The sequence below is a fragment of the Lepisma saccharinum genome, chromosome 17 (assembly GCF_977018435.1).
Source record: "Lepisma saccharinum chromosome 17, izLepSacc3.1, whole genome shotgun sequence".
Lineage (NCBI taxonomy): Eukaryota > Metazoa > Arthropoda > Insecta > Zygentoma > Lepismatidae > Lepisma > Lepisma saccharinum.
Window position 1 is genome coordinate 47,705,696 of NC_139245.1, and position 27,729 is coordinate 47,733,424.

The window sequence follows — 27,729 nt, forward strand, 5'->3', positions numbered from 1 at the left end:
TATTCATATCCTGCCACAAGTTAGATATGTGCTTTTACATTATTTATGTTAAATCAGGTAATTTACAATGCATTACCATAAATATAATATATTCAGTACAATTATTACAGCACAGGGAATAGTAAATACAGTAGTACTGTCGTTAAAATGATGCAGCTGCAGGAAGAAATCAAATGAGACAAGTCCGGTGAATAGGCTGAATGGGGAATAATTTAAAAGTAAAATTTGTGCAATTTTGCCACTGCAATACTTCATTTGTCAGACAGTGCATTTTTCTGTTGAAGCCTCAGCTTTTGTGCTGTTGTGAAAGTGATTTATTCAGTTAACTATCAAACATGAATTACATGTCACATTTGGCTGAAACTTCATCACAAGCCAATCAAAGAATGCTATTTGCCAACAGTTCACAATCATCTTATTGAAATCCCAAGCATGCAGAATTGCGAGCAAAGCCAGCAAGAAAACTTCTATGCCTATCTATTTCTTCACAAACTTACAAGAATATTAATTTAATATAATTTAACAGGGCGCCAATATTTACTCTTTTTTAACTTTTTCTCCATTCACTCATTGAGCACCTAAAATGAAAATGTGTTCTTCACTAAGAAGCGGGATGAAAAGATGGTACAATATCAAGTAAGTCGTAAGACAAAAACTTCTAATACCTTTTCGTAGATAATATTAAAGAGGAACATTCACTCCAACCATAGGCATGCACATGGGGGGACAAGGGGGGCAGTTGTCCTCATAATCATGGACGTTCATAGATTTTTCCACCAAGAGACAAACAAGGTATTTTTCCATGGGACATATTACCCCCATCCGATAATAGTGTTGCCCCCTCAAAAAAACAGCACTTGAATTAGATATTATTGCATTCTGCATCCCCATTATAATAATGATTTTTAAATTGTCCCCCCCCCACCAACCTTGGACGGTAATCAATTCTAGGGGGTAAGGGGGGTAAACATTAAAGTAAAAGAAAGCAAGACTAGCAGAATTTAAGAGTAGCTGGACAAAAGGACACTCAAAATGGTATTACTTTTCACATCTTTCTCACATTATTTCTTCCAAACGGCCAAGAATACCTCCAGGAGGCACAGAGGGGCAATTGCCTCCGAAGTTCAAATTGTATCGGGAGTTGGCCCTGGGCGCTGAACGATCAAAATGAAAAAGTTGTAAAAGAGAATGCCATGGCCCCCATGAAATTTATGGGGCTCCATTAAATCAATATTTTCCAAACCAAGTCATTATGGCAATTAATGTACATGAACATGTATGTACAGTGATATGATATGATATGATTTATTTAATTCCTTTGACCATTGTACAGTGGTTGTTTTCCACACATGGTATGGAACATGTCAGCACATTACCGTTAATAATTATTTTCAAATAGGTACAAGTATAAAGATATTATACATAACATTTAAAAAAACATTGATTACATTGTAATTGATTCTCCTTGTTCTTGCTGTTAGTTGCAAGGTTTACATTAAATTTACATACATATAATAGATAAAATCAATACATACATATACATGTCCTAGGGGTTCATTTAAAATGTGACAATTTGCAATTTATTGTCAGGTACTCTTTAACAGAATAAAAACAATGATCTAATAGGTATTTTTTTACATGCTTTTTATATGAGGTAGCTGATTGTATTATTTTTATGTCACTCGGAAGGTTATTGAAACAGTGAACAGCCATGTATTTAGGTCCTTTCTCAAATAATGTGGTGTTGTGTGATGGTATTGTGAGGTTGCTGCCATTCCTTGTATAATATTTATGTGAAGAGTTGTTACATTTGAAGGAATCTAAGTCAGTTTTCACATACATCAGCAGATGAAGTATATACAAGCATGGTGAGGGTAATATGCCTAAATTTTTAAACAGTCTTCTGCAGGGTGTATTTCTCTTAGCTCCTGCTATTATTCTGACAATTTTCTTTTGCAGCACAAAAATTTTATTACTATTAGTGGAATTTCCCCAGAAGATTATACCATATGTTAATAAAGATTGAAACATGGTGTAATATAGTATTTTCAATGTTTCTAAGTTTGATATTGTTTTCAGTGTATTAATGCCAAATATAATTTTACCTAGTTTTGCGGAGAGGTGATCTATGTGTGGGTCCCATTTTAAGCTTTCATGAATCCATACTCCCAGGAATTTGACTGTTTTAGCGTGATTTACTGTCATATTACCTAATGTAACATTTGGTTCATTTATCATTTTATTCCTTGTGTGATGGAAATTGACAGCCACAGTTTTGCTGCTGTTTAATACTAAATTATTGTCAGAGAACCATTTGCTGAGTTTGATTGTTACATGTTTGATATTAGAGTTAAGGGTTTGTTCCTTACCACCAGTGATGGCTACACTTGTATCATCTGCATAAAGAGTGGTTTTTGCTGAATTTAAATTTATTGGCAAATCATTAATATATATTAAGAAGAGTAATGGTCCAATAATAGAACCTTGTGGAACTCCACTTGATATTGTGCAGGGTTTTGAGACAAAGCTAGATTGCACACCGTCATCCTTTCTGTGGATAATCTCGACTATTTGCATGCGATTGCTAAGATAGGATGTGAGCCAATCATGTGCGATGCCTCTTATGCCATAATGTTTTATTTTTTGTAATAGTTTTTCATGGGGAACTAGGTCGAAGGCTTTTGTCAAATCTAGAAAGAGTCCCGTGCATTGTCCCGTTTTGTCTAATGTTTCTCTTATATATTCCAAATATTGAAACACAGCAGTTTCAGTTGATTTCCCTTTGCGGAAGCCATGCTGAGTATTTGAAATAAGCAGCGATTAGGGGAGTGTGTGTGGGGGGGGGGGGGGGTGGATTGTCTCCCTACAATACAATAGTTTTCTTCCTTTAAAATAAATGCACAATTTGAATACTTGAAATGTTTTTCTATCATATAGAATTGGCGTTCATTAACATGTGAAAGTTTCAAAAGAACACATTACTCGAAAAAACACAACTACACTATTTTCTTTTTTAATGCTTTCATCTTTTCATCAACCTCTTGGATTTCCTTTGCAGATCTCTCGAGGATTTTAGCTTTCTTTGTGCTCAGTTCTTTCAGTTCTGTCATACTTCTTTTCCTCTCTTCTAAATCTTCTGAGTTTTTGTTGTATCATGCTTCCTTTTCAGTGCTTCCTTCCACATTCCATTTGCATTCCTTGCTGCATGGATTAAAGATTTTGTTATAGGGACTTTTTCAACCCCTCCATAAGTTACAATTGCAACATGTATATGTTGTTGGGCAATAAGTGAGTCCTCATCAAGATTTTCCACAAGGCATTGCGTATTTATGGAGAAACTGCGCTCAACAGAAGCATTTCCATGTGAAAGCATTAAAATATTCTAGACAACAGAAGAACTGTCATCCACATCTGATCCAGCCGATCAACAGCAATGTCAAAATTTTTCATTCTTGCATTCACACCGTCATTACTACATAAGTCAGTATAGAACTATTTTATATCATCTGCAGCAGGGCCAGAAAAATGGCACTTTTCAACTAGGACTTGTAATGCCACATTTACTTGGTCTTCACCTACTTTTTCATTCAAAACAGATGCTGGAGAGAGACATGCTGCACCATATGTGAGCCTATATTTCAATGGTGATCTCATACACACAAATATTGTAATATTTTCAGACAATCTTCACGGAAATGTAACACCTGAACGTCAGATAGTTTCACAGATCTAAATGCTGCTCGGGTTGCAAATCCAATATCAACTTCTTTTGCAGAACACACACATTCTGGATAAGTTAGATTTAGTTTCCAAAGATCTTCATAACTTACAGCTTCAAGCAGAATGGACTTCTTTTTAAACCTGGACATAAGGGATTTCAGTAGCTTGAGCAAATGTTCATAAAGGAAAGGCACCATTGGTGAATCAGACTGACACCTGACAAGAAAGGGTTCTATATCAGCTGCAATAGTCTGAAAGAAAGCTAGCCTTACTGGTAACAGAGGATTGCTCACTTGTGACTTAATAGTTTTAAAGCTTTCACACCTTGGTTGTTCCTTGGTACCAGAAACTCTTGTCAGCATAGGTTTTCAGAAATGGTAAAAGGTACTGTGCTTTTTCCATCACACTTCTGTTGTCTAACCACCGAATTGGACAAAACTTTTTTGGATGAACTTTTGGTCCTGTAAGTCTTGTGAAATCTGCTCTCAGAGCTGGGACATTTTTAAATAAATTGTACACTGCTCTTAAGAATACCTACATTCCCACCAGAACTCTGAAAAGATGCTTTGAAAGCACCATGAAGAACATGAAGTCCGCAGCTTCCTATTTCCAGCAATGTTGTACTTTCTGGCTCATTAATAGCCATTTTTTCCTTGAAAAAGGTGAGAAATTTCCAGTTAACTGCTGGTCCATGCATGAATATTTGCACTAGGTTTTCCAAATTGATACCTTTTACAACTTCTTTAAATGCCAGTAGCAAGTCACTAGCTTTGGTATGGCCCAGAAATACTGAATTCAAATACCTTGTCAAAATCTGATTCAAAATTTGAAATCAAAAGCCATTCAGACCAGCTGCCACAATTTCTTTTGTCCAACCATGCTTTGTTGAATACTGTCTTTTTAGCCATAGTAATAATCTGAAAGTTTACAAAAATAACATCAGTACAGAATTATCCTAACGACATTTGAGGAATAACCACTTTGCCTGGACTTTTCTAGAATAAAATTAGCTTCGACATTCTAGGATTAATGCAGGTAAAACAAATGAAAGAAACAGACAAGTAGGACTTCAGACTTGAAGGAAATAGTGACAAAAGTAATTGTACAGTTATTGGCTGTTTTTGGTTAGGCAGAGAGAAGCACATAAGTTAGGGTGGAATAAAAAAATTAAAGTTGGGTACTTTAAATGAAATAGCATGTAAAAATTGTCCTGATTATGCCTGCCACCATTTAAAAAAGAAGAAATTTTCATAAATTAAAATTTTTCCAGAAAAATAGTAAATTTTCCCGACTTTTCCAGAAAAATAAAATTCCCTGAATTTTCCAGGTTTTCCAGACTGGTAGACACCCTGACACTGTGTCCACAAATTATTGGACGATTTTATAATACTACAGATACACTAATATTGAACAGACAGACATGATATTACCACCATGTGAAAGAGGGATGTTTGAAGTTTTGTACTGGACTTAAATACTTTCCTTGTGTGTCCCACGTGGCATAGCTTATGTCCAGGCTGTACTCCCATTCTCACCAAACCCTCTAAAGCATGTCCTATGGCAGTGTTGATGCACCTTTGCAATTCTGAGTGTCTGTGGAAGTTGAGGAATGTTAACATTGTCTTTGATGAAACCCCGCAGACAGAAATCACTCACTGTGAGGTCCAGTGACTGCAGAAACTGCCATACAAGTTGCCACACAGAACATGCTTGAGAAGGTTTGGTGCATTTATTAGTAGAGTATCAGCTTGAGAATGGCCGTTGTCGAAAGTGTGGAAAAAGAAAGAGTAGCAAATTACCAGAATGGGAGTACAGCCTGGACATCTGCCCTGTCACACATTGAAAGTACATCGAATGCATTTAAGGTCTGTGTAAAACTTAAAACATTCCTCTTTCAAATTATGCTAATATGTATTTCTGTTCATTATTGGTGAAAATATAGTAATACAAAATCAATCAATAATTTGTGGACATGGTGTACTTTAAAATATTCATATTTTCACAAGTGACAATCGTTTAATCACAACATTAATTTCTCCCAACAATGCTGTTGCAAAAAAAGGAAGAAAGTTATGCATTTTTTTTTGCATAATTTCCAGAATATGTAGACAAAGTGTTGTGAGGTATTTTCTGAGGGCCTTGTGAGGTCTCTGGATGTGAGAAAAGTATCGGCCTGTGTCAGTGATTGAATTCCAACCAATACTTTACAAAACTACCACAACTGGCCCTGGTCGATACAGATGCATTGCTATCAGTTCAGCTGTACAAATAAGCTATCAGCGAGGTCCCTAAGGAATGTGTTCATAATCATAAAAGAGGAAGGGAGCTGTATAGCTTCTCTTTTGATAGTCCGTGCTATAACTTGTCACCTTTTCATGTATTGTAGGTATAAAAAAGACGTTAAAAAGTGAGCTTACGTATGCGAGTATATTGTTCCTATTTTCCTTTCTTGAGAACTGCGTTTCGGAGACTAACTATCCCCTTCTTCAGGTTCGTATGAAAAAACTAGGTACTTAAATGTATCCACAGCAACCCTTGTCCACAATCCTTTTATTACATTTCGACGTGGTACTATTTTAAGTACCTAGTTTTTTCATACGAACCTGAAGAAGGGGATAGTTAGTCTCCGAGATGTAGTTCTAAAGAAAGGAAAATAGGAACAACATACTCGCATACGTAAGTACAGTTTTTAATGTTAATTTTTAACTTCCTTTTTATATTCTGGAATGTGAGTAATACGCACCATACCTACAAAATGATATGTACTGTAGGTGACATTCTATTTTCTTACAAAATCTGAGCTTGCTAATCTATCTGAGATAATGCTCACTTTCAAGCCTCCACAATGTATTGCCTTTGCCGGTGTATAAGATGCACCCCATTTTTGAAGAAAAAGTTTTATCACTGAATTTATAATTATTTTACAGAATTTCTGATATAAAGTAATATGTAGCTCTACTTTCAACAGATAACTTACCTAATCTAACTAGAAAAGAAAACATTTTAATCTTCTTCGTCACACACTGCAAGGAAGCAAGAAAGAAATCATCTAACTCAGAACACAGAAAATTTCCACAAATGGAGGTAATCAAAAACTGAGTATCGGCGTATAAAATGCACCCTGTTTTACAGACCTATTTTTTTTTTTAAAAAAAGTGAATCTTATATGCCTGCATATACTGTAAATGACAGAAAATTTGACAAAAATATGCAATATTTACTCAAAACCTAGCTCATTAACTGACTTTACTTGTTTATCACGTACCATCAAACTAAACCCTCACTGGCAAGGCATCAGTGTCAAGCTATTTAGTCTTACCTTGGCTACCACCATGCCACAATAGCAAAAGAAGACACTAGTAATCAATGCAACATATCACTTTATTTCATGAGGAAATTTTACACTAAAAAGAAGGGAATATAATTTATTTTTAAATGCACTAGAATCCCACATGCACATTATTTGTGTATACATAACATTTACATACACAATGATTAGATATGATCTTTTGAATTATTAATTTTGTGAAGATGTAAACAAGAAGTCTGTGAAAAATGGGAAACACTATATTGCTTTTTTGTGTGTATTAATATGTACATTACACACATACATATCATGTAATTAATTGTAAATTTACTACTTACCTCAAAGAAATCCCTGGCAGAACCATTCTCTTGCAGAAATTCTTGAGCTTGTGGTTCATCCCTGCAGTAGTTAACATGTTTGTCAAAGTCTCGTTCCTTAAAAAAAATGAAACAAAGAAACAATAATAATAGGGAATGAAATATATTTTATTAAGAAACGATAAAAGAAAATGACTGATGTCAACTACCTAATCTTATAGAAACTTTAAATAAATACAAGGAATTATAAGATGAAAGTAATTAATAACTGTACATACATACACACAAAAGTGGTCACACAATATGTCCAAAATAAAAGTTTTATAAATGTTTTTCCTACTGTCCTAAGCATGTACCAGGTATTGATCATACTAACATGTTGTTTGTTTGTTTCTTAATGGTGGACATTGAGTGCAGAAGAGAGTTTCATGTGTGTTGTAGCTAGTTGAGTTATAGCAGTTCAGAATCTTGATTCTGGAATCATATATTGAGGATGCTGTGCTTATGTTAACACTAAATATGCTTTAAGGACTTTACCTTTTCATTTAGAATGATGAAAATCAAATATACACAGTAGTGGCAATTCGGTGCCAAAACTGAGGGGGGAGGGGGCATTAGTAGACAAGGCTTAGCATAATTGGGGATAAAAAGTGGGGAGATGACAACTGCCCCCACACCCATGTAGTCACTGCCACTGAATATACATAATAAAGACTTTTGAATAAAATGTACTTTCATTTTGAATACTTTCCATCCAGACACTATAAAAAAAGAATATTGAAAGACAACCAAAAAGAAGCATTACAGATCTAAATATTTAACAAGAATATCATGTGTCTGTGTTTGATTGAAATGATATAACAGTGCAATTAAAACATCTGGAACAAATACCATATTTTCTATGCTATACATGCTGAACTAGAAACTCAGTTATGAATTCTCTTGGAACTTCGAAGTTCATATGCAATACAATGAAAAATTGGCAAACCTTAGGGAGATTTCAGACCAAAGGGACAAGCAACATAGCCACGTGTTGCACACACTGGAATTGGATGAAAAAAAAAACACTCGCTGCAGATGTATGAGCAACAGACTGAGGCAGCATAATGCACATTATTGAGGAAATGGTCCAGTCCAAGTGACACCCAAGCAACATGTGCAGCTTGGTGTGTTACTCTGGTACAGAAGGTTGTATTTAATTCTCAAAGTTAATTTTCAAGTGAGAACAGTGCTCTAAGGGGGATTGATGCTATCCCCCAATTAAGAAAAAATATATAAATCATCCTCCTAGTTAGGAAAATTTGTATAAGCATCTCCCCACATACTGAGGGTGGCCACCCTAGAACCATGACAAAATTCAAGTATACTGTAATCCCCGGTTTTCAATGTAAACTTTCCAAAAAATCAAGGGTATAAGCAATTGCTTTCTCTATTTCAGCCTTACATATTACTGCCTCTCACCCCTCCCCCCCAAACACAAATATATTAACAATATGAAGGGTCTGTGCGAATTCCAATGCATTAAGAAATTCTAATTCAATTTGAACGGTACATATTTTTAATTTATTGTGCGGAGTCTACATTTGACATTTCATATACTCAGGACTCGAAATACATCTGCAAACACAAGTCTCAAATGTTATGGGATATAGTAATCTACGAAAAATTGTTAATTCTATAAGAATTTCAAATTTTTCTAATCTACTTTAAGATATCTTATCTTGTAAAAATCTTCCATCTGTCTACAAAGGACACTAAAACAGTAAATGGATTGATAGAATTCTGTTTGATTTTCCATGCATAATTCCCAGAATTCACGGTGAGTACTCATGCTTCTACTGCATTCTCTTCATGTTGATCCACACATTCACCCCCCCACACCCCCTACTTCCTATCCCCAAACTCGAACAAGCATTTTTCGAGCTAGGAATTTCCACTTCGAGCACTGGTGACACGTGTGTCTTCTGGCTTGCCACTTGTCGCTTCAGTCTGAAAGCTACCTTAGACCAGATAAATTAAAACAGAAAGAAATTTGCTTACCAATCTCAAAAATGTTTTTCCCAGCATCCTTGGTTCATTAGCATAATACTTTACTCCTTCTATCAATACTCTGAAAGACAAAAGAAGAGAAAACTAGTAATAAATTAATCCCAGGCAAAATAAATTTAATGATGTAATAAAATTTAAACAAGGTGATCATTGCTACTTAAGAGCTGGAGGAACTAAAGTGTAAAATTAAGAAGGAAAAAGGAAACTTTCAACAGACAGAATAAGATGTACATATCTCACTGTATTATCACATACACAGTTGATAGGCAAAAGATAGTGTTCAACACTGCAGAGTAACCAGGTCAGAAATGAAGGCAATTAGTAGTCACGGACAAAGTAGTTCTTATGGGAAAATTTTTCTTGTTAGTAAATGTGGGTGGGCAACTTGAACAAGAACAATATTCTATTTAGTGGGGACGTGACGAAGCTGAAAATTTACCGATTCCGACGAACTCACTGATAATTTTTGGAACCGATACCAATGCCGATATTTAACCGATTCCGATACATAAGATTATGAAACAGGTTATTTTCAGCATGATAAAAATAAATTTCCTATGTACATTTTTATTGCATATCATATGTATATAAATATATATTCTCAAGAGATGCGAATGTACATTTGCATCTACAAAAAGTGGTTATGTGAACCATTAAGAAGAACATACATTCTCAAGAGATTTAATATTAGTACACAAGCAGTTCTTTGAAATGCAAAATGAATTCCTGTTCTCAATGTTGGAAATTTACTGCTGCCAGATTCAACTTCAGAAACATGAGTTTTGGAAGCCCTTCTGGGAGTAACCTACTTCTTCTCTTATCACAACACTAAACACTCGTTCACTGAACACTGATGCAGCAGGTATGCCCAAGTATTTTCTCATCACTTGCTTCAGGTGTGAATACACATTTTTGAATTTCCAATACAACACCAAATCCTGGTCACTTGGACTAGTTGGTTCAGCAATGTACTGTTTTATTTCTGATTTTGAGTTAGGTTGATCCTCTGAATGAGAGTTTGCAATAATTTTATTACAAAAACTCTACAATGATGAAGAATCATAACCTAATTTTCAAAATATCTTACAAAACAAAAATAGAAAACTTATTAGAATGTAAAACTCTAGTATAATCTGTACCGGTTTAAATATCGGATTTTTGCCGATGCCGATATGTTAATTTCTGCTGATTTTCATATATCTGTAATCGGCTTCAGTCCATCCCTACTATTTAGGCTACAATGAATGTAAACCAGCACCTGCAGAGGAAAATGTTAGCTGGTGTATTTTTGGTCTAACCTTGTTGTAAACTGAAGGGATGCTACTATGGTTTAACATGGTGACAATGAAGCAACTGGGGTTATGCTGTGAAAAATTTGCACCCTCGCCCCCTCCATCAACCTCACTTCGAACACTGTTGTTACAATAACTCGTGGCTTAACAGCTCATGAGGGCCAGTGTACTTACCCCCATGCCAGCCTCACTCCCACCTGTTGAGGTGGGAGATCAGTTTCGGGGTGACGTGTGGTCAACATGATGAACCCCCAGTCATTGTTGTAGATTTCCATGACCAGGTTATGCTACTCATTTGTAGCTCCCCAATTTCCTCATGATTGTGGGTGGCCAACGGTTCCATACAGTGGCCGAAATATCAGGAGGAAAGTTGTTATGCTTCTCCCAGGAGACTCGAACCTGCGTGTGTCCTGTAGCTGGAGCCCAAAGCATGAAGCCTTAGACCACATGATCAAGATGCGAGACACACTGTTGTTAACCACTTGGATGTTGTTCTTGCCATGTTCATACCTCTATGAATTTTAACCTACATGTAAACATGCCAACATATGTATGTGACAAAGAATACTAATAATATTTTAAAACTGTTCAATGCGTGACTGTTACCTAGATGACAGTCAAATGTGTAAGGCATTTATAGAGACATGTTTAAAAGCTTAGCAGTTAGTATGAATTCTTACCATTCATGAAAAAATTTCTACAGTTATTCTGCTGGGTTGTATTTTCTTATCATAGTTAAATATTTAATTTGGGGCTATAATTTACTTTTGTTTAATATCTTTCAATAGAATCTGAGAAATCACACCACTCCTAGCATATAATATACTATTTTATAATTAAAAAAGTAAGAATTTTTAAACTGGAAGGGTTTGCTGTATTACCACTGAAACACTGGATTGTGATGGGAGAGTATGCATTATCATGACATGTGAGCCAGAGTGCAAACAAGAATGAAGCAGGCCTCCTGATGGCACAGTGGTAGCATCATTGCCTTGTAATCAAGGGGTCCTGCATTCAATACCTGGGGGAGGCACAAGTGGTTCAGATCCCACTTTAAATGGCAGGTCCAGTCCCGATTAGCCTTCCTGTGCATAAAGCGGACTTAAAACCAAAATTCAAACTCCAGAGTGAAGCAGAAAAAAGCAAATTAATATCTAGGAAGGAATCATTATATATTTTTAGCACTTTTGTTAAGTCTTAATGAACTTAACTCATGGAGAGATCTTTGAGTAGCAATTGGTGAAGGGCTGATTGCATATGATGATATCCATGATGCTAAACAGGGTGCACATCCCCTAAAGCCTATGATGTTACCTATGGAGAGGGATTTCAGTAAAACACTCTTAAAACATAAATTATATATGTGATACCCCTCCACCTTATTGCCGAAAAATAGCAACTAGAAGGAAGGGTGCAGAACTCAGAGGGGAATTCCTCTCCATTCTCTCTTTAAATACCACCCTATGCTTCCACCACCTCAAAGGAAAGCCATCCCCTTATGTAAATTATTTTGAGCAGACAAAATTTGTGGATAAATACTTATTGTTATTGTTTACATTATAATCATTGTACACACACACATGATTGTAACTCTGAATCTAAGAGTATATATTATTTGGAACATTCACTGTGGTAGCAGAAAATAAAATATTAGTGAAATAAAGAACATGGGATTGTTTTCATGTTTCCACACACAAAATTGTAGACAACTGCTCTTCTGTCTTTTTTGTATCTGAACCTGGCTTATATTGAAGTCAATTTTACATACATATGCTAATTGGGATGGGATTTACAGGTTTAAGTAAAGTTAAATATCACAGTACTTGCGCTCCTCCCCCTTTTGCAACAAATTCCCCAAATTGTGTAAGAAGTACAGAGTAGATAATTAATATAATGCCCTAAAATGTGTGAAACAGGTTTTATTATATTTAATTATAATTTGGCCTGTACCACAGTACCTTTGTAAATTTGTAAAGGTTCGAGATGCTATGAATAACTATATTGTGAGAACATTACATATGCAGTCTGAAGTCAGACATTCTAAGTTTGAATTCAGGACTCTCATAATACACATATACACATGTCACTTCTCACATCTCATATCTGTTGTGATTTGAGTGCAATTCATAGTATCATTTCATGATGTTATAAGTCTTACCTTTATGTTATCTCACAATATTTCATTTACTATTTTAATTTATTATAGAGTACATACGTATATACTATCTTTATATTGTAACCTCAACATATTTCACTGATGTTACTATAATACACTCCTCACAAAAGTTTGGAATATTGTTATATTTGGCAATAGGTGATAGGCACAGTGGCATATGTCAGAAAAACACAAGAACGTCCAATAGAGAGACTGGTACCATGCATTGTTGCATTTCAAGGCTGTGCCTATCACCTAATGCCTAATATAACAATATTCTAAACTTTTTGTGAGGAGTGTATAATGAACTGTAGCACTAATTAAAATGAAAACACATTGAACTGTAGCAGGCTAAGGTATCATTTCATTGTTTCAACTCACTATATTATACAGGGTGAGACAATGAATCGGGTGACTTTGCAACACTGGTTGTTGCATCAGAGGTAACAAATGACTACTGCCAACTCAGTCCCATTCAGTTACGATGGATGTTGAGTTGGTGTTTTAAGTCCACTTTAGGCACAGTATGGCTAATCGGGACTGGACCTACAGTTTAAAGTGGGATCCGAACCACTTGTGCCTCCACCAGGTATCGAACCCGGGACCCCTTGATTACAAGGCGGTGACGCTACCACTGCGCCACCGGGTAGGCCCAGTTACGATGGAGTCATGGAATGGGGCACAGTGTGCATTTGCCATAAAAGCATATTACAAAAACACCAACAGCAATATTCCTACCCCACCAGATCACTGGATCTGTCAGCGTGTGATTATTTTCTTTGAGGTATTTGAAAACGAAAGTCTTCTAACCAACCTCCACACACACTCAATGAACTTAAAGATTGGATCCGCAAACAGGTGACTCAAATTCCAACTCAAGGACTGATAGAGTGTGTGGAATGAAATGGAGATCAAGGTAGTAATGATCCTTTCAAAAAAATCAAAATGTAAGGATTGTATTTGCATTATGTTTTGGTATTTCTTATTTAATGAATGAGAAGTTCATTTTGTCTTAATTATGTATGTTTTCTTATGTTTTATTTTATCTTAATTACAGAGCATATGAAATTACCTGATTCATTGCCGCACAACCTATATTACTGTATTTCATTGTATTAGTATGTTGTACTTGAACATACTCATTCATGTGCATTGTGTGGAAGGAGGCAAAGCTAAAGGCTCACCAGTCGATGTCTGGTTACAACACTATCAAATTAGATTTCTTTCAAATATTGAGGACAAAATCATTAAAAATCTAATAGGTCATGAACTAGTGGAGGTTCCTCATTTGACATATGTCTGCATTTCCTCTTATACCTGTTGCTAATTGACATGTGGAATACCAATACACACTTATGAATTTTATGACCCATCCAAACATAATCTGATTCCATTTTAGTTTGACATTTGACATGTATCAGTGCTTTTCTTCTGGCAGTACATAATGGTATGCCATTCCATCACTTTATATAGGTGAGAATGAAACAAATAACATTTTATTTTAATGAAAGAATTGTATATGTGTGTGCAGGTGTAACCGTTTACATGGATGTAAATTCTTTCATGCATGAACATACCACAATATTTTATGCATTTTATGATGAACATAACAAATTAAAACTTGAAGACTACTGAAATCTTTCTTCCCAGAGTGATTGATTGATTGATTTGCTTTATTTTACTTCGCTTTTTGTGCCACTTTTGGCTAATTTGCAAAGATGGGGATGAGTGATGACATGATGAAATTGATGAATGGACACTTACAAACATCCAGTAGCAGGCTGGGATTCGAACCCGGAATGATGTGCTAACCACTCCACCATGGGGACCGCTTTCTTCTCAGAGGAAAACAAGCGCTGACATACTCGTATGTAGATGGTTAGCAGACATCAATCTCCTTTCTATGCTTGCAAATATGAAGAAATTATGGCATTCCCCTCTCCTCAGATTATTAATTATGCTGCCTATCAACAATTTTTTAAAAAAAATTTTTAGGTAAGGGATTTTGATAAGGGGATCTTCCCCACATAGATTGAAGGGTGCAAAAATGGCCTAATGTAGTGATGCACCCAAAAAAAAAATTAATTAAATCAATCAATCAAAAATTGTAAATGGAACAGTTTTTTTTAACTGCAACCCAAACATATTTAAAAAATGTGAATAACTGCAAAAAATCAATTGGCATGCATACATTTCATTGTAGAATCAGAATTTTAAAAATCAACAGTGTTCTTGGAAATGGTAGAGCAGCCCTAGGCTGAACCTCGCTCAGTAGAAAATAAAAAGACTATTCTATTCTATTCTATTCTATTTATTGACATACAGGAAGGTAGGAACGCCAGCACAAATATCATATGTTTTAGGTTTGACACTGATGAATTTAGATTATTGGAAGACAATAATTAAGATCAGTGCTTCAACAATAGGTACGAATTGAGTGTTTGTCCTCACATATCCCAGGGCTCCTCCACATAGAAACTTGTTCTAAGTGGAATGCTACTAGCAGGCTAATTTAACCATTGTTGTCCTCCTTGGGCAACTCTTGTGCTGATGTTATGGAGCCAATCACAATGAGTCCTTAATACATCAACTTATACTTTAAATTTTAATCCCTGTGTTAATTTTTGCTCTGATCGTAAGCTTGTTTCAGCATAGGCATTTTGAAAGTACACTTTGTAAAAAAAAAATTGCATCACTTCATTATTTCTAGTTTTCGCCATTTCGCTCTTGCATTTTCAATTGCTTTATTAATTACATTCGACTTGACGATTTTTTTCCTAACTGTTAAATAAAATACTATGTATGTTCAATACATATTTATTATTTCTGTGGTTAAGAATTAATAACAAAATTAAAGTAAATAATGCTTGTGGAACATACATGCAATAAAATTTTTGCAAGCAGATAAACTAATCAAAGAAAAATGTCACACTTTCAACCCATCTTTTTCTAGAAACCTTCTGCTAAATTGACTACAAACTACCAGAACACTCCCAAATAATGAAAACGTAACAAAACTGTCAATATAAAAGAACACAACACTCCACTAGTAGCAAGCCTATTTCAACCCCCTGCCGATAGAACTATGTCAATTACAAGGTCCTCTAGCAGGAATTGCGAACACTACACAAACAAAAGAATAACACTTCCAAGACACTCTGATAGCAGGTAAATGCTCCAATCAATCGATTTCAAGTTTTGCAGGAAAGATAAATAGATGCAAATCCAAACATTCGTAATAAGAAGACAGTGATGCTATTTTTTCTTCACAGAGTGTATATCTAATTTCAGAGAAATCACATTGAAATTGTAAATCTTGAGAGTGTAATCTATTCACAAATTTTCCTTGAGCATAATGTGGATTTTGTTTGCTCTTGCAAGGGTATAGGTATCTTGGGCTCTGTAGAATCAGAATTTTAAAAATCAACCGTGTTCTTTGAAATGGGAGGCATCTTTGAAAAGTCATAGTCTTGATAGGCCAAAACTCAAGTTAATTTTTAAATTTCAACTTTGGGTACTTGATGATAGTTGAATACTCAAAATACCATAAATATATGACACATTCTACTGATGATTCATGTTTAAAGACACTTCCTCGATTATGCCAAATGGCACAACATGCCAACTGAATCCTTTTATGCAAAGGTTGTCAGAGCACTTGGCTCAGAATCCAAAAGTGAAATGTATGCATATTGTCTTTTTGTTATGACATGCACACACACACAAAAAGATGTGGTAGTGGTAGACTTGGCTCTTGTGCAAAAACATTTTCTTGTGAAGAGAACTTTGTCACTAGATGCAAAGCACTTGGCACTAACACAAGATTGCATGTTAGAAGTAGCATTTGGCATTTCGCTTCTAGCATCAGAATAATAAAGACCAATTTATAATCTAACAACCCCAGAGTGATACAAATGTTAAAAAATGAAATATTGAAACCATGTATTGACACATTTGAAATGGCATGTGCATTTAAAGTGACAGTAAAATTCAGAGAACTACTAGTGTCAAATGTGCAATTGTTGGTTGCAAAAAAAAAAAAAAAAAAACTACAAGGATTAGGACAGGGATAGTGATGGCAATAATCCCCCTTTCCTCAGATGCAAACTTCATATACAGGGTGACCAAAAAGTACCACATCAATGGATAAATAATACTGTTGTTGCTATAATATTAGCACACCAGACAAAAAATTAGACTCCTCAGGCAAACATAAAATGGTTATATTCACACCGCCAGTATCCACTATGCATGGCACTCGCTGTAGCTGATAAGCAAATGAGGTACGTGGTCCACAGTATCTGTGGCAGTCGCAGTTCCTGACACGTATGTGTTTACCATGTGCATGATGGGTCGGAAGAAAGATGTTAGTGAGTGGCAAAAAGTGGTCATTGCATTTCGGCATTCAAAAGGACAGTGTCTAGAAAGTGGCGGAATTCGCTGGTGTGCCACACAGTACAGAGAAACATGTTTATAGGTAGTGTAAGTAAAATGCAGTCCATAGGAAACCGGCGTGCAAACAGTGCGGTAAAAAGAAAGTGCCCACAAACATAGACCGCCCATGAGTGTCATGTCTTGTATCAACCAACCATTTTGCAACGAGGCAGCAATTGCTGCAACTTGTCAATCATGGGCCACATGCCTCAATTTCAGAATGTACACTGCAGAAGGGAACTCTACACCATGGAAAGCTAGAGTATAGTACCCAGGAAGAGACAACTGCTCACAACTGCACACAAAAAAGCACACCGAAAAACCTGGACAGTATATGATTGGAAATAGGTCATTTGGTCTGATGAGTCCCATTTCTGCCTCTACAGTAATGATGACCAATGTAGAGTGCACTGCTGATATCATGAAGCCTTCCATAAGGACTGTGTACAAGGTGTGGTACAAGCAGGTGGTAGGTCAATGATGTTCTTGGGGTGGTTCACATACACAGAATTGAGTCCTTTGGTTGATGTCACTATTCCCTTAAACCAGCATGGCTACATTTAACATCTAGATGAACAGGTGTTGCCCTTTGTCCAACATCTCACTGATAATCCAACTGTTGACACACCGATTTTTCAGGAAGAAAACTGCCACGTGCATAGGGCCAAAGAAATAATGCAGAGGAGCTCCTCATCTTACCTGGCCAACAAAGTCCCCAGATCTGAATCCTATTGAGAATCTGTGCGACAACTTGGAACAATGGGTCAAGCAGAGAAATAAACATCCACGGTACCTCGTAGAACTTCATGATCAGTTGATGACTGCATGACATGCACCCAATGTGACCGACATCCACAGACTTGTAGAGTCCATGCCAAGGTGAATTCCTGCTGTCATTCGCTCCAAGGAAGGGCCAATCAACTATTAGGTATGATTTCCTTTTGGGTCTAATTTTTTGTCATGTTTATTTCCAAGTGCCAAATGCAGAAATGGTGTAACACTCTTTAGCAATTCATTCATGCAAATGGTGCTTGTCCCTGACCTTCAGTGTATTCTTTGAATTTCAGATGACTCCATAGTGCAAAAGTGTATTAAGCGAGGTGACCGATGAACCAATTACATTGATCTTCTGTGACCAATCCAGTGCAAATTACAGATCTCACCATTGATGCAGGACTCTTGGCTTACCCTGTATATAAGGTCCCTTATTTAGATCAGCAGGCAGGAGCAGGGGCAACAAAACCAGTATCACTGCCACACATGGGATCATGGGTGTTACTTGGTGCCTAATTTTGATGGGGCAGAATCGAAGTTTTCCATTTCATAAAAAATAGCATTTGGGATTATTTTCTCATAAGTAATTGTTATATCTGCGAAATCACAAATATTATTCTTTATTTTGCTCCTCAAGTCCCAGGAGATTAACAAAAGTACTATTACCAGAACTGTGTTGCTCTGCAGATACACTGGAACTCCAATTTTACATTATCAGATTTTGCATTTTCCCGCATTATACATTCATGTTCATGGTCTCAACATAACAAAATGTTATAAAATTTTCCTCGATTTTACTTTTCCCCACATTTTAAGAATTTCAGCTTGGTCCTCTGAAAAACGTAAAATCGAGGTTCCACTATATTATAATTAGCAACAGAGATTGCAAAGGTCATTGCCTTCACAGGACAATACTAAACATTATGCCAAAGAATGGGGAAAGATTCTCTGGTTCATATATTTACCGAGGCTACAGATAACCTTGACATGCTAATACTTGCTGCGTGTGACTTCTCCCAATATTTACAACTACTACTGTAGGCAGAAGCTCCTTGCGAAACATTTTTTTCTTTTATGTCTTTCTTTGTTACTTTTTACAATAATAAAATTTATGGTTATGCACAAATGGTTATAAAATTTATATGATAAAGTGTCTTACGTGTTATGAAACTCCGAAATCTGCTTGAAATTGGTAAAGATGACATCTTTGTTATCCCTGACTGATCTGGGAACATTTGGAGTGTCCAATTGCTTGAAATAATGGTCCATAACAAATTGCAGATCTCGCCCAAATTCTTCCTCTGTCTCTACCAGTTCACGTACAACAGCCCTGTAGAAATAACAGAAATTTAGCCAAGAAAAGCAATTGCAAGCAATTCAAATACAAATTAAACTACTTACAAGAAATAGTTTATGACACAGAAAGGATGTCAATTTACGCGCAGAGTAGAATGTATATCAAGTAGTTATGTGTTATATACTAATTCAATGATGCATTTTATATTATGTAGATAGAAATATCTAAGGCCAGGTTGTGGGGTGACCAACAGTCATTTCGCCATGACTTTAAGAGAGATTTCCAACTTTCAGCATTGAATTTACAGGAGATTTAGTTGCAACAAATTTTCACATTGTTAGCACTCCAGCAAATGTTCATGGAATGGACAATATTAAATAAAATAATTAATTTACATTTCATATATTATACAGACGACAATACAGAACAAAAAATTACAAATTTGCATGTTTCTTAATGCTACCTACACCCACCGCAAAATGGCTTCGGAGTCAGACCTCATAACAAAAGCACAAATATACAGAAAATCCATGTGAAAAGCTATTATTAAGCTATTAGATACAGCAAAAAATGCATACATTAGTACGGAGTCATGTTGCCTTTACTTTTGAGAACCATTTGGATGAGCTTGGGCATGGAATCACTAAGACTTCAGAAGTAATTTAAGTCCATGTTAATGCACCACATTTTCTTCAGTTCTGTTTGGAGGGTCTGTAGGTTCTGAATCTTCTTTTTTCCCAGGAATTGCTTCATACGATGCCAACAATTTTCAATTGGGTTGAGATCGGGGCTATTTCCAGGCCACTCTAACATCTTTATCTGTTCTTCCTCAAGCCATTTCCTTACCTTCTTAGCCATGTGACAAGGAGCGTTATCATGCAAGGAAAGATCACATTCGTGGATCTGAAGCATATCCACTAAATGGTCCTTAAGAATGTTGATATATCGGTCTGAGTTCATCGTCACGTTTTGCGGTAAGAAATATGAACCTGTCCTACCCTTTTCACCTGAAAAACACCCCCACACCATTACAGACTGAAAGTGTCTATCGGTCTGAACCATATACTTTGGGTCATATCGATCTGAAGATGATGGACGTCGAACCATAGCAGCTCCCATTCGGAACAGTTGGAACGAGCTTTCATCGGAAAACATAACTTTCCTCCACTGTACTGGTGTCCAGTATGCATATTTCTTTGCAAAAGCAAGATGGTTTTTCTTCATGCGAGGGTGAGTAGTGGCTTCTTAGCAGCACTACGCATGGCAAATCCAAGTCTTTCTGTAAACGGTGCTGGATTGTGCGAACACTAACGTTTTCCAGTAGACTTGGGTGCATTTCTTTAAGTTCTGACACTGTCAGTCGAGGGTTTTTCTTTATTTCTCTCATTAGGAGAGCGTCTGTAGATTTGGTTGTTTTTCTTTGACTACCACCACCGAATTTGTGCTTTGGAATGACAGTCAGAGGCAGTCCTCTGGTGGCTGCCAGTACCTTCATTATGGTTGATTTTGCACGACCTGTTTGTTTACATAGTCTTTATCGGGACGTTTTCACTTCACCATGCAATAATGCTGGCTCTTTCCACACTACTACAGTACTTTCCTGACATATCACAAATACACCTGTACAGTAGTCAAACATCCTATACAAATACAGTAGGAAAATATCCAACACAAAGTGCACCACATGAAAACAAAGCAATTTATCACCAACACTAGAGCAGAAAGTCACCCTTCCTGTGTCAACTAACAATACAAAATGAAATGAACTCGCTTATCAGCAGTAATACACTGTTGCCAGATATGTTCATGCAGAAACAATGCACATACAAAAGTTTTTGTGTCACCCATGTGCCTACTTACACACACACACACACACACACACACACACACACACACACACGCAAATATGCACTTCACATCCTGGGCAAAATGACGGTACTCTCATGTAGTTTCACTTCTATCCTTGATCACTGAGGAGTGCATAATTGACAATAACCATGGGTGTTGCACGTGGAGTGTGGAAACATTTTGGTGAAGGGAAATGTTCAATCATGTTTCTCACGTAGTGGCAAAATTATTGGAATACATATATGTGTTTCTGAATGTCTTATGCTTATTTTATATTTGACAGTAACAACTGGAACTTGTAATCTATGGTGCTCATGATTTATACATTTCAGCCCTTCAAGAGTTGCATGCAATTAATTTAACATTATTTTTCAGTATTTCGAAATTAAGTAATGTAAATTGTGTTGTGTTGGTCATCATCGTCTCAAGAGGCTTTCGCCCATAGATAGTTCCATTTAGTGAACTTAAGTTTAGGTGTCCTAGGAAGAGAAATCCATACATTTCCTGTCAAGCTTTGAACCACTCCCCAGATTTGACTTTTCTAAATTAAAAATAAATATATAAATAAATAAACAACCTCATATCCTGTAGATCAGGGGGTTCTCAATCCTCATGAGATAGCTGCCCCAATTACTTTCAAATTTTTTAAACTTTATGCATTAATTAATATGTACCCCTGAAATCAAATATTAATACACAAATTATAGCATAAGTATGAAGAGCAATAGATTGATTATGTCTAGGGCTGTTGACAAATATAAAATTAGGTATAAATTAAGTGACAACCACGGGATCTAACAAACCTCCCATGGCCTGCATAAGTGAAGCTAGTGCCCAATACCAGGCTGCAGCCCAGTGGTTGAGAAACACTGCTGGGCAATTCCATTGTGACATTAAGACAAATTTACATTCATTTTTTAATTAATTTCTTTGCATCTTCAATTGTGTAACTATCAGTTCATGTGATTTAATTTTCCTTGATGAAAGTTATTTCATTTCAGAATATTCCTACCCATCTCAATTTTCAGCTACAGAAAATACCTTTTTTTTTTGTATTTGTGATGGGCGTCACACTTCTGAGACTTGTCTTTAGGATCTTTCTCAGTCTTTCAGAAAACTCTGTGAAATATATAGGTTTACTGAAACTATTTTATTTTATTTTCACGAAGCTAACTTTACTTGACATTTAGATGCTTTTAATTTCTAAAAATATTACTACATACTTGTACTTTTTTATAAACAATTTATGCCTTTGACGGATGTGACACCATGCACATTATTTACTTTGTAGGATTATGGAAGAATTCAAAGGCTATGAAAATTATCATAAATAGATTCTTCAAACTTTGTTTCAGAAATAAAGTAGGATACTTCCGAGCTTAAGGTGTAGGAACAATAAGTGAGACAATTAGACCGAAATTAGAATTAATTTAGTTTTCTTATATTTCTATATCATAATGGAACTAAATTAAGTGGAAACGCCACACATAAAATACGACTGTAAAATTTAATAGGCTTGTTATTTAAAAGCCTTGAAACTAATGTTTGTATTCTTCTTAAAATTCTACATACTTTTTCCTTTAATTTCATTTCATAAGTGATACTTTGAATAACAATAAAATTAACCCAGAGTGTCTATGTTTAAATGGAATGGCTCTGCTGTAGATGGTGGTGTACTTTTCAAAGGAGCAATCATAAATAGAAGACTACTTCATGAGTTTCCTTAAATTAACTCTTGTAACTAGGGACATTGAATTTTCGCGATGCACGAAATGTGAAAAAAAGATGCAATTTTGAACATTCTGCACGTAACTACACACCAATGATGAAATATGCATGACTTTTATTTGCAAAGTAATGCGAAATGTGTGCTTTTCCACGAAATGAACGCTTTTTCATGAAATATCATCAAATTAAGTAGAAAACACGCAAAAACCGGCAATTGAGGTTGTGCTTGCAAACTGTTGATTTGTAATGAAACGTTTGCCTAAAGTTTCCTACCACTTGCATCTGAAGAACGTTTTATCTTCGATCACATCAGGAAGATGCTGCAAATTTGGATTTCCCATGCACATAATCTCAGTTCGAAAACTTCGTTCCCAGTCAAGCTGCATTCCTTTCTTCCCCCGAATGTCTACTCAACTTCCAGTTTCATTGAACTTGCTAGCTGTAGCAGCAAAAAGATTAGTCTGCTTCCGCACATCAAAGGAAACAATGGTGTCATTTGTGATCAGTCATGAATAAATTTTGTTTATCATCATGTGATTTTCAACATGTGTTTGTGTATGTGCAGTAGTGATTATTTTATTTGTTGGACAGCAAGAATATCCTTTAAATACATACAATGAATAAATCACTTGAGATATGCAATTTAGAAATGAAGTGATTTTGTGTTGATGTTTTCTTTTTGGTTGGACAGCTAAGTACTTGTGTATGTGTACAGTATATAAAAATGAAGTAGTTTATCAATTTATAGCTCTTTTGTATCTTGTTTCCTCTCATGATTAAAAAGTATGTGCCAATTTTTTTTTTCCACCGCTGATCTAACATTTTATTTATCGCTCTCCTCAGTTTTTATTTTCCATAAATTTGTCTCCCTACTTGTAACTATATATCCTGCCTTGAAAGAGTTCAGTGTAGGTTCACAGAGATTGACATGCTCTCTGACAAAAGGAGCGAGATAAATTAAATGTAGCTATTGCATTCCTAGAGGAATGCAATACAATTAACTATAGAGTTAAATGGGAGTAAACAAATATCCACAAATAAAATTATTAAAGAAACAAAACTTACTTGATTTGGCTAATGCATGGAAAGTACATCATGTTTTCTAAACACTGGAAGCCAAATGATCAAAGTGAAGTTTGTTTTTTCGATTTATAACAGAAAACAAATCATGATAAATGTGATACGGGAAATATGGATTAACAAAACATTATAACTGCTTACTCTCGCCTAGCGAAACATTCTTCCCGCGTTTCTGGGCGACTCTGTTTCCTGTGTTGTTCATGCTGTTCACTGCTCTTCGCACTGACCATGCTGGCTGTGCTGCTTCCAGTCCCTCCTCTCTCTAAAATACTCGCTGGTACGTAACCCTGCCTTGGAGAGGTGTTACCATTGCAGCATGTCCTCACAAGCCACCTGCGAAAGGTTACAGGAACAACATTAATTTCAAGATAATTGTAGGTGAGGGAGGAACAGGATTTTCTTATATAAACTTTGCACAGTTTTCCTATAAATAAATACAGGGTGTCTGGGCTAGAGGTATACAAAAATAACTGCTTATAATGTGAAAACTACTCCTTACATTGTCTTGTAGTGAAGGTCAGTCGATAGACTATCGATCCTAGATTTAAGTAGTCCCCTTGTGCTGTTGAGTCACATATGTGCAGAAACTGCCTGGCCACCGAGATCCCCAGATTTGTCACATTACACTTTTTTGCATGGGGCTTCATTAAAGATGTTAGTTGTGGAAAGTTCACGATTTTGATGATTTGAGACAGCATATCATTGCGCTAATAATGCCTCAAATGCTGATCAACACTTGGCACGAGCTTGAGTATCATTTGGATATCTGTGGATCTACACATTGAAGTGTACATAAAAACTTTCATAGTTACTTTGTACAGAACTGTGACAAGAAAGTTAATAAATTTTACAGATGCTAAAATATATGTGTGTATTTTTGTATACCTCTAACCCGGACACTCTGTATATCTCATCCTCCCACCCTGAAACTAGCAACTGAAGACAGTGGGTTTTCGAAAGGGGGTGATATGATAGTAAAGGCCACTCATATCTTTTTTAGTAGTCAGTCCTATATTTTGCCATCTTTAGCATTTGATGATTTTTTTAAGGAATGCTGGTTTATACCAAGTACTCATTCTATTCAGTTCTCAAACAGTCTCTTCCCATCCATCACTAATAAACAGATAAAGGACACTGAGGACATGATCCTGAGGTGACATGCCTCTGGTGAACCAGATTGAATTGAAGGAGAACCAGTCCATAATTAAAAATTGTCCTAGAGTAGCCATCTTTCACGTTATTTCTAGGGGACAAAGAAGCTAAGGGATTTTGTCCCGTTCACCCATATCAACCGGTTGGGAATCGAAGCAAAGCCCTTGGAGCCAACACCACTTCAACTCATGACTAATGGGCACTTTTGGCACACTACGTTCTCACTCAACATCTTAGGGGAAACCTGTAATATGGCTCTGATGCCCAAATAGAGCAAAGAGCACCCAGGTTCCGTATCAGACACTCAAATCGCAGACCCAGCACAGGGATCAAGATTCTGACAACAAAATCAAGGAATCGACATGGATTCCACATGTTAATCCGCTATCCAAATCTCAGATCCAGTATCCATTAGGATCTAATATCACTTTCTTCAACAATTCAAATAAGCCCAACAACCCGATCTCCCCTTGTGCCCATCACTGGCTGGTGATCTAGACGACAAACTGCAGTGGTGGTACCTGACTATCTGGCGTGGGTAGGCTACTGGATGGCTGTCAAAGATTTGGGTGGCCATATCTTCAAGGGAAAATGTATTTAGGTATTCGCATTGTTGTGACATGATCCAAACAAGGTTTCAACAGGATTGCCATTAGGATATGCGAGACCCTGTGGCTCATATTTTGTAAAAGTGAAAATATACACACATTCCATACTTCGTAAAATTCTACACTAAAATCAACGTGGTTATTGGTATTGTGTAATTGTCCCGCTCCAAACACAGGAATTTCCTCGAACCAGTAGTGTACACAGGATTTCATCAAGGGGGAGTTATTTCTAAAACTTTCTCCAAATTCACATTACCATTGTTTTATTATACTTTAATTAAATAATAATCACAATTAATTAATAATACTTATAATTAATTAATTAGCTAAATTACTACTAATACTACTAATACCACTACTACTATTAAGTAGTAGAGATCTACATAAATATAGTATTTTTGAAAACAATAAAACGAAATTACTTTCTAGTCATTCGATTTTTATCAAACCCTGGGAACATTTGTTTGTTTCTTTGTTACGAAATAATTGTCTGGTCAACGAGGTGAGACATTTTAAGGGTGAACGGTAGAGTGTCTTGACAATCACGCGGGAGATCCGGATTCGATTCCCGAAATTGGTTGGAATTTTTCCGGCATCTTCCCCGCATAAATGTCCCCGATAATTCACATCTGGATTGTCTCCCTGTTCTTACCAACAAAACATTTTACAATAGTTAAACTTATTGTCGTTTGAATAATTGTCTAGTCAACAAGGTGAGACATTTTAAAGAGAGACATTCAAACGTGCTGCGGTAAACAATACAATGGGAAGGCGGACTGGTGACTGTATTCTTGTCCGCCTAGCCTTTGACTAAACATTAGCCTCTTACAACGAGCCAAGAACTTTATTTAGTTAATTCTCATTGTTCACACAAAAAAATACATGTTCGTTGAACACTGGCGTACGTAGAGGGGTGGCCGATGGTGTTACAGCCCCTACCGAAATTTTGAAAAAATCAGAATTTTCAAATAAAAATCCGTTAACTTTAAAAAACTTGAAAAAATCAAAATGTGTAAATGCGAAACCTCTTAAAGTGAGTCCCGATTACCATTTTTGTTTTTTAATACAATTTTAATAGACTGAAAAGCTCCAAAAATACGAAATATTTTATTATCCATCCTGCCCTCCAAAACTAAGCCATGTGCTATCCACATTTACTCTTACAGCCCCTCCCGAAAAAAAATTCCGCGTACGACAGTGTATTGAACATTGTTGCAACTGAGATACAAACCATTTTTTCTCTTTTAAATTATATTTTATTATCAAGAACTCGTGTGTATTTTCAAGGCATCACTTTGAAAGACGCGTGCGTTTGGAATGCTGTGCTTTTCTCCATGCTGCATGGAAATAATAATTCAAATTATTATTATTATTAGTAGTAGTAGTAGTAGTAGTAGAAGTAGTAATAGTATAGTAATAATATTGTCCCAGATCTTTGACTGTGATCAATTGGCCATTTAATTTTTTTTCCGCAGCATTTTTCATAATATTTCACAAGCTCAAGGGGGGGGGGGAGGTTAAACCCCGTAACCCCCTTGCGTACGCCACTGCCTCGAGCCACCAATAAAATTTGGTAGTGTGTAGAGAACATAAAGACAACCTTTTCCTAATTACTTTGCCCTTGTTCAGGTATGGTTACTATGCTACCAGTCCTCGAGAAACAATAGTTTATCCTGTGTGTATGCAACCGTGTGCAGCAGATCATTCGTTGTCACAGACAGCTTTTTCTGTCTGATAACATACTAGTACTTAGTTCTCAAATACGTCTTGATTAATTTCAAAGGAGAGAAGCTCTTTTGGTACTCGCGAATGTTATCAATTTTTTACGTAAACTGCTAATGTAATACTTGGCGCAAATTTGAATGCTCCACAGACAGTGTGGTAATTAAGAAATTTCCAGTGAGGGGGGATTCTACTGAATGTTCAGGGCCAGCATGAGATAATGCCTTCATGCCATATAACATATTC

At 36.1% G+C, this 27,729-nt stretch overlaps 1 protein-coding gene across 5 annotated transcripts in view; it reads right to left on the minus strand.

Moving 5' to 3' along the window:
- Obsc (Obscurin) overlaps positions 1 to 27,729 on the minus strand; it is a 493,648-nt gene that overhangs the window by 254,830 nt on the left and 211,089 nt on the right. For all 5 annotated transcript variants that reach the window (XM_083139413.1, XM_083139410.1, XM_083139409.1 and 2 more), the window contains 4 exons: positions 24,143 to 24,334; positions 19,208 to 19,378; positions 9,385 to 9,454; positions 7,366 to 7,461 (listed from right to left, as the gene is read on the minus strand). In XM_083139413.1, coding sequence (XP_082995539.1) covers positions 7,366 to 7,461; positions 9,385 to 9,454; positions 19,208 to 19,378; positions 24,143 to 24,334 — 529 coding nt within the window. The remainder of the gene's footprint in view (positions 1 to 7,365; positions 7,462 to 9,384; positions 9,455 to 19,207; positions 19,379 to 24,142; positions 24,335 to 27,729) is intronic.